Source organism: Pygoscelis adeliae, unplaced genomic scaffold (assembly GCF_000699105.1).
Source record: "Pygoscelis adeliae isolate BGI_AS28 unplaced genomic scaffold, ASM69910v1 Scaffold66, whole genome shotgun sequence".
In the NCBI taxonomy this organism is placed as follows: Eukaryota; Metazoa; Chordata; class Aves; order Sphenisciformes; family Spheniscidae; genus Pygoscelis; species Pygoscelis adeliae.
This window is the reverse complement of record NW_008825167.1, coordinates 6,110,224-6,119,189: the sequence shown is the minus strand read 5'-3', so window position 1 is coordinate 6,119,189 and position 8,966 is coordinate 6,110,224. Positions and strand designations below refer to the sequence as shown.

Here is an 8,966-nt window from a genome sequence, read left to right as displayed (position 1 = left end):
CCTTAACACTCTGGAGAAGGTTTCTCTCTGGATGAATGCTCTCACGGCACACGCATATTTACCCATTTAGACAAGTGCTAAATAACAATACAAAAGGGAAAACAGTTTTTAAAGCCACCTACACAATCCAAAATTTATATCTTTCCTTGTTTTGTAGAATAGATCAATAGTAAGTTCAGAAACACATGCCTGACATCTTTGTTTTATTTAAAGGCAAAATATATCTAATATCTTAGGAAACAAACTGGGTCCAATCCTTAGTTGGTACAAGTTCAGGTCAGTGTAGCTTTAAACCACCTAAGGATCCAGCCCACTGATCTACTCCCCCCTGCATCCAGCCCCACAAAATCTCTGTTATTTGACAGGGTGTATTTTCTGTTGTGTTGATTTGGATTGTTTTGATACTTTAAAACATTATAAGCCCTTGAAAACAATTAATTCACTTTCTAGTTTGTGTATCTGTGTTTTGTGAGCAGTGTATGATGTTTATTTTTCTCACATCTTTTGCTGTTTAGCAGTAGCTGAGTAGATTAAGAGCTAAGTTTTAAAATTTCCATCTCAGCCTATATAACCATATCCTTTTTTACACGTGAACCGTTAAGTCACAACCCAAAATCCTACAAAAACGAGCCTTTTGTCAAGACAGATTTCTAGAGATTTCATTTTATAAACACAATATCTAGAAATAGAAGAATCTTTCTCCTGAGATTACAATATTTGGAGATGCATATTTAGAGCCAAAAAGACAGTATGTTCCTTAAACTGGTCTGGCTGAATAGATGGTCCCAAACACAACCAACCATTACACAGCAAGTCCCAGCAGTAAAGCCAAAACAGCAGAAGCTGGTAAGCCAACAGGTGGGAGTCTCTCAATTGAGAGAACAAAATGAGAACAAGTATTACTTTACTTGACTGCTGCCATGGACATTATTTCCTGTGGGACTTCCTTTGCTTGTTTTATTGGGGTACAGGAGGGAGAATCTGCTGGGTTTTTTTGTTAAAATATTTTTCCAGTTACAGTAAGATATACAGCCATTAACATGCAATCTTTTTTCCCCACCCAAAGGTAAACCATTTACTGAACATTGTCTAGATATTTTAACTGCATTCATTGTAATGTCTAAGCACCTCATGCGTTTGTTAGGGGAGATGAAAAAGTCTCTAGGATAGCTGGAAGCCCTACTCCCTTGTTAGCAGGCGAGTATTTTCTCTACAGCTTCTGTAATACAAACTGCTTGAAGCTGTTTGTCTATGGGTATTTTACTAAATCCTACCAACTACATTTCTGAATCCACCTGCAAAACAGCATGCATACTTCACCCTCATGCTGCCACTCTTTGGCTGATTGGTTTTAATAGTGTAGATGACTTGGGGAATGGTTTAACGGATTGTATGAATACACTTCTGTTACATACATTTAATTTATTGTATGCCAATTGAGAAGAATTACAGTTCCAAATATGCAGAGCTAAGACTATGATTAGTAAGTATCAAAAAGATACATCCTTCACTGTCTGTTTAACTCTACCGGGGATGAAGCTATTTGCATCACAGAGAAATAGCACTTAAACAGCCTGAAAACTAATTTGAGCTTAAAGGGGCTCTGCTCAGAAAACTGTCCAGTTCTAGATCAAACAGAGGATTAGGAAACTTGCTTCAATATAAAAGCTATGGCAACATGACAATATTGAGTTACATAATGTAACTAATGTAGTACACTTACATAAAGTCTGTAGAAGAAAATACAGAACACACTGGCATTTTACTTTGCCTCTAATAGAAGGTTACAATTCTAAAACTTTGTTGGTAAATACATTAAAAACCACAATAATATCTCGACGTCCCCAAATCAGACGTTCGTATTACAATAAATGAATTTGCAATGCACACATCAACAGGTTTCACAGAGGCCAAAACTGTAACTTGTCTAGAGCACCAACGTTAGAGAATTCGCCTTTGATTTTTGTTTTTAAACAAGATTCACACCTGAAAATTTCCGTAATTAAATGGCTGTGTGCAAACACCACTTTTTTTTTACCTCATTCTCAGTTAAGGAAGCTGAAGGAGATGAACTCTTGCTAAAAGCAAGAGTTGAAGATTCTGCTGCTGAAGCCCGATTTCGCTTCTTCAGAGGTTTACATGCATCAGACAGATTTTTCGTTGCTGTAAAATAATTTTGGTTTACAAAGTGAAGTTTGGAACTTTAAAACGTTATCTCCCTGAAGCCATTTAAAATATTCCTTCAGATAAAGGAAGGAATGATTTAGGTAGGTCTTCTGGGCACCTACGTAGGGCTGAGAGAACACGAAGTAGGTTTCTAAAACCATGTGTTTTGGCTTGATTTTAAAAATAAAGAGGTTTCTATTAATCAAATATGTACTACAAAAGGCTAAGAAATGTTTTCCCAATTTTTTTCGGCTCATTTCTATAAAAATCAAAATATCTTGTGACTTATGACCTCTTTAAAGCAGAGGTAACAGTTATCTTCTCAGATAAACATTAGAAGGCCTATGTGATCTCATCACAATCTGAGTACCACTAACGCTTTGTTAAGAGAAAGGTTATATACAGGACCCAGGTACCAGACATTATCTATGGCACGTCACCACTTCTACATTGCGCAGAACTTGCTGAAGCTTACTCGTCTTTGGCATATCATTATAATACCTAAAGAGACATGCTTTTACAGAAGTTACCTTAAACTGGAACATCATTAACAAGTCTGACTTTTGGATTTCGGTCCAAGGTTATTTAGAATTCCCTCGCGCTCCACACTGCCTCCCATCAAGCATCATTTAAAAGGACTAAAATCACATAGTAACTGATTACATTGATGGTCACTGCACTTGTTTTATTGGGCTAATGCACAATGACAAATTGGAGCAGTAGGATTTCTATCACTGCTCGCCAAGATCACAGGGCAATAGCTTTAATTTGGTGCCATCAAATGGTGAACTTGTGAACTGCTGCTCTAAATCAGCAATACACAATTTCAGTCAAGTATCATGTTGCAAAATGGTGGTAGTGAAGGAAGAGGGCACGCTCCCCCCCCCCGATCTGTGGCATAGTGGCTGTAACTGGTTATTGCGTCAGCAAAATTTAGCCGGCTGCCTCAGACAACCTGTTTATTTTAAAATTATTTAATTGAAAAAGTTACATTAAAACTTATTCTGACCACATTACCTGACTGGTTCTTTTGTGAAGAGGAGGTTTCTGTGACCTTAGAAGAGTTTGTTTTTGCTGTTTTGTCATTGCTTGTCTCCCTCTGTCACAAAAAAAAATATGAAAAAATAAAAAAACTCCTAATTTATGAGTGGTTGGATAAAACTGGCAATTACTTCTGGATTTATGTTATTAAAAAGAAAGTGTCTTTACAAATACCTGAATGGTAATGTAGTTAAGCTAGCCCCATTTAAGTGATTTTTAAAACTCATTTACAGCACAGGGTACAAACCCATAAACAAATGAGAAAAAGTAAAGAACACAGTATTCCAGCATCCCACTTATCCATCCCAAACTCAGCATACCAAAAAGGGGAGCTCTAACCGAACATGAAACATGTAAATTATCCTTACTATTCTTTGTCTAAACTGGTCAAATTAAAACCTTTAATTATTAAAGGTAAACTGCAGAATTAGTATAGAAATTTGAGAAAAAACCCTGTGCAAAATTTTAAGTCTCAGAGAGGCTTGCTTTCAACTCCACAACTTATAGCAGTGCCATTTTTTAAATTACTATGGTTAAGATTGTTTCAGCATTTCCAAAATAAAAACACTGTTTTCAAGGGAGCACAAACACCACATAAATGCTCCAGATTGAGAATTTATCATTAAAAGTTTAGGCCGAGAACTGGGGAAGTTTTTGTCAAAGCTTTGTCAAAATTAGACACTGTTCCTTACACATGCCACTTTTTTTTTCTTTTTGTATGTTACAATTTCATTCAAGTAATAAGCCATTAAAATTGTAGCCAAGAATGCTTAACCCTGACAAATGCTCACCTGATCAATAAGAATAATTATACCAAACAGAAGGTTTTACATACTTTTTCATATTCTTCATCTGACATTCAGTTTTACAAAAGATGTGCAGGTGAACACCTCAAAGGCCAGAGAACCGGTTTCCTTTGTAAAAATAAATATGAATGGCTACTGTACCACAGATGTGCTACACTGTGCTTTTACTGACTTCTAAGTAGATCAAGACGCCCTACCACTAATGCCACCGGAGGCTCCCAATATCCATTTTATAAGATTACTGTTACACTTCTGTGTAAAAATGAAAGAAAATGTACAGTATAGTTCACTCTTAAATTTAAGGCATGCTTTACAGAACCCCCATTTTGTTAACGTGCATTTTATATACACCAGGAAAGCACTGATGAACGAATTAGTTTTGAAAAACTTCCATATGGGTACGCATGACTTAGTTACTTTGTGTGAAAACATTCAGATTTCGTAAATAAGAATTAAGGACAAAAAGGAGAGGATAATGCAGAACTCATGCAAGAAGTAAAACGTCATGAAAAAAGTCATTAAAGCTCCTCCTATCCAAAATGACTGTAACAAAAGCCTGCAGGTAAACTGGGAATAGTAGAAGGAAGGTGTATGGTTAGTGTTTGCTTTTGTGATTCATTACACAGACATTTTTACTGTCATTCACTAAATGTTTTACTAAGCAGCAGCACATACAGCTAGAAGTAATAAAAGAAACCGCAAAGCAACCATTCTACGGTATCTGACCCTTCTGTGGACGGAAGCACAAACACTGCTATATGCATTTAGAGTTTCCAAATTACCTAATATTTACACACACCAGATTCGTTGTAACTAGTTCTGATAAACAGATCAGATAGAGGACAACACTTTTTAAATGCATATTACTAAGTCAGCGTTATTAGTGGTATGTATCTCATGGGAATCTTTCATCTCATTTATTTATTTATTTTCCTGTTAGTATTCACATCTGCATCACACCATCAAAGATACCAAAACCTCTTCTCCATGAACTATACTGCAACCACCTTTCATTCTACTTGTGATAATGTAGGCTAATTGTAGTGTACGAATGCTGGTGGGACAGTAAAGAAGTAACTTTAGGGACAGTCAAAACAAGGACTTCATAGCAAAAATTACAGTAAGAAAACTTAATTATTCCATGGATCTAGTGTATTATAGTGAACTCAAATCAATTAGACAAGTTTAAAAAGGGTCCAAAAACTTCTCCTAGAATGTAAGACGAATCATTCAACAACTAACCTGTTAGAGCAAGAAGTGCAAAAACCAGTTTTGGCCCTTATTTCTACAAAGGTAACATTTCTCTAAGAATTATCTTTGTCCCTTGCTAATAAGCTCATTAAGCCTGGCTATCTGAAAGTCTATTTATTTTTTGTATTGAACTCTAAGCAAGTTGTCTGAATATCCACAATATCAACAGAGGTACTAAAATAACCAGCCTACCAAACAAACTGACATCTACAAATGTGACCTCCATAATTCGTTTAAAAAATAAATCCACTACCTTTCCTTCTATTAGGTTGTTTCATTTAATAGCTGTACCACTGAAGTCCTGAGATGAGGTCTGTGATACTCACACTACCGTATGATACTGTAATAGCATATCTGAAAACACTTGTGAGCTAAGCTTTCCACACAAGTAAAATCCATTAAGTTCACTGGTCTACATGCATGACTAAATAAACCTATGCTTAAGTCTCTACAAGATTTGGGCTCTATCCATATACATAGTTTTAGTGACCTAGGTAAGGAAAATTCTCATTCTCACAAGCAAGCTAAACTAAAAAGGAGCCTGTGATTTGTGCAATAGACATACTGTAATATTTACTGCAGTTTCCTAACTTACGAAATGGATCAGCATGCCACTCTAAAATGTTCTATAAGCTTCCAGTTCTTGAAAAGTAGTTTTTCTGTTTTGCTTCATTTGCTTTCCTCTCTCCCCCCACTTTTGTCTAAATTAAGTATTGACTAAAGTTTTGGGTTTTTTTACATTCTTGTATACATCTCTGAACTCCAATGCAGGAGGAAAGAAAAGGAACTACAAAGCATGACAACACGGAAAGGTCATGTGTCTGCACGTTCCTTTGGGAAACAGCTTTTCTCAGCATACATTTTCACCACAGTTTAAGTACCAAGTGCAACTTGTCATACTTCCATTCTCAAAACCAAAGAAAAAAAACCCCACAGCAATAAGCTCACATGTATCTCTGAATATTTACAACGGTTTGGTTTGATATACAGACATTACTTTTTTTAATCCTGAAAATGGAAATGCTGACAAACTTAACTACAGCAATGTGATTGGTGCCGCTATAAATCAACCCAAACAAACCAACGACATAATTACCTTCCGATTATTCTGTTTATCCATCCTGAGTCTTTTCCTAGGTGCTTCCTGAACTTCAAAATCTTCTGTAGGTTCCTTTGTCCTCTTTTTTTGGTTTCTTTTATTTCCATGTAAGTTACCTTGGGATGGGGGATGGGGGAAACTTACATGAAAAATAATCTAAAACCCACTTTCAAATTATTTTGAACTGATCTAGTTATTTAAGTTACTTTTCTTTCAGTCATTATTTTTAAAACATGGTTAAACATTAACACAGTTTGATGACCTCTTAAAGCTTAAGGTCTGGTTTCTGGTGCTGACGACTAACTCTAGAACACATCCAACTCAACTGCTTCATACTCAAGTTATTTTAGAAAGATGAATCTACCTGTATAAGCACTAGTTTAAGATCTTAATATTACTGCCCAACATTTGTTTCATATCGTCAGACTGCACGATTGATCCATACAGCTTTTAACTCTCCTGCCACTTTGTAACAGTGTCTTATCACTGAAATGAATTTTTAAGTCTCCTCCTTAAGTCTCCTTTAAGTTCTCCAAATGATACAGATGAAGATACTGGCGACATCTATTAAGGGGCCTCTGGAAAAGACAAGATATCACCAACCGTACAGATTAATTCTCTCTTTCTGGTATGGCAGTTCCAGACTCTCTCTAACAAGCTTACTTATATTTTTCAGGAGACCGTAAGATCCCCTTCCTTTGTGAACCAAAATCCTAAGAACAGAATCACGTTGGTCATTTTAAACCAACAGACTTATTCACGTATTTAGGTGATTGTTCACTGTAAAGTTCAAGCAGCTGCTAAATTACAAAAGTCAGTGACTAACCTACATCCCCTTCCACAGGTTCAGCTATTGTTTACACTCACTCTACCACCTCAAAAAGATAGATGAAGGTTTAGGAAGTGGTCTGTTTTATCAGGATGAAATGACAACATTATTACGCTCTCCAGTACTCTCTAGTTTATGAAGCTACAGAGTATTATTAGCATGAAGATTGCAAACTCCAGGGGCACAAACACGTTAACTGAAAATTGCCCTACAGCTACAAGCATTCTATTCCAGTGGGAACAAATAGCTGTAAATATTAAAAATATAGCAACTTGAAAATATGGATAATTTTCAAATTAATGTTCTTATCTAAACAATCTAGGACATATTCTATTATCAGACTCTGAATCCACAAAGCAGACTGAAATGGCTCCAGGAGAACCTGCTACTTACAAAAAGCCAGCAAAGAAATCCCACAATATTCTTCCAAGTTTAAGATAAGAGGATTTGGGTAGGGGAATGATTGAACTGACATGTTTTCATCTGTAGAATACTATAAATGTACACAATATATGTACTAGAAACACCTGGTACAGGTACAATTTCAATTACATTTCTTGTAATATGACACTGAGGAAGGTGAACAAAATTCAGCACTACAGTGTTTAGATATTTAATTTGGGATCCATTAAAATTCTAACGTCAAGGAAGACAACATCTGAGATAAAATAAAGAGATTATGATACGTGGGCGATTACATAAAAAATACACTCAATAGCTACTTATAATGATGAACTATTTGCACACAACACAAATTTCAATTACTTCTGGATCTTGATCTCCTTTTAGGTGAGTCTTGAAACACTTTACGTTTGGCCTCTCCAATATTCTTCAATGATGAACCTTGAGAGATACAGAATGTGGTTTTTTTTTAAACTGATATCCAAATATTTGACACTTAAAATTTAAAGTTAAAAACTTTTCAATTTTCCACAAAAAGATGTTATTTCACACACACACAGATAGTTAACAAAACTGACTGCCATTTTTATACAAGTTTTTCCAAGTCTCACAAACTTTCAAACACTCCCTCTCATTCTTGTCATTGCCCAAAGCAGCACCTGTTGGCTTCTAATACTTCCATAATAAGTCTTCTTACAGTGCTGTAAAGCTATTTAAATTTGAAAAATGATAGCTAGTTTAATTTGATAAAGTTCATGCAAATGCCAAACTATCTTCCTCCTTCTTTCTCAAATAAGTGACTCCAAAACCCCTCAAATATTTTGCAAAATAATTGAGATTGTTTATCTAAACCAAACGCTAGACAACAGCAACAAAAAAATACAAGGAGAAAAAAAAAAGTATTTGCAGTCTTGTACAATATCCTAAAAACTTTGAGTAGCACAATAAAATGCCAAACGGATGAAAGTTTCAGAATAAAGTTTGGAATACTTCTTCCTGAGCTGATGATGATATGAGGTAATATACTTTAGGTATATATGAAGAAAAGGTGTAGCACTGATTAAACTTTTTAAACAATTTCCTAACTATTCTATAAAAAAAACAACGCAAATTTTACTAGTAGTAACACTTCGTCTTCCTTTCCCACCATCCACTCGTAACAGGCAGTGGATGCAATGGCAGCTGCTTATGGGCAGAAGAAGAATGAGAAATCAGCAATCTCTAAACAGCAGAAGGTTTACATATAACAACTTTTCAGAACAATGAGCAAGAAATGTAGACTTCATGGGTTGCGTTTATTGTAACCATTGGCATTCCTTTGCTATTGGCACAAACACCAAGAATTAAAACTGGAAAACAGTGAAAGCTGTTC

The 8,966-nt window shown here is 35.6% G+C and overlaps 1 protein-coding gene across 2 annotated transcripts in view; it reads right to left on the bottom strand.

Annotated features, from left to right (window-relative positions):
- The window catches only part of WHSC1 (Wolf-Hirschhorn syndrome candidate 1), a 63,662-nt gene that overhangs the window by 26,511 nt on the left and 28,185 nt on the right, over positions 1-8,966 (bottom strand). Inside the window, exons 6-9 of one of the 2 annotated variants that reach the window (XM_009328789.1) lie at positions 7,958-8,035; positions 6,361-6,479; positions 3,184-3,265; positions 2,039-2,163 (exon numbers count right to left, since the gene is read on the bottom strand). In XM_009328789.1, the coding sequence (XP_009327064.1) occupies positions 2,039-2,163; positions 3,184-3,265; positions 6,361-6,479; positions 7,958-8,035 (404 nt within the window). The remainder of the gene's footprint in view (positions 1-2,038; positions 2,164-3,183; positions 3,266-6,360; positions 6,480-7,957; positions 8,036-8,966) is intronic. The other variant, XM_009328790.1, reaches the window with a different exon arrangement.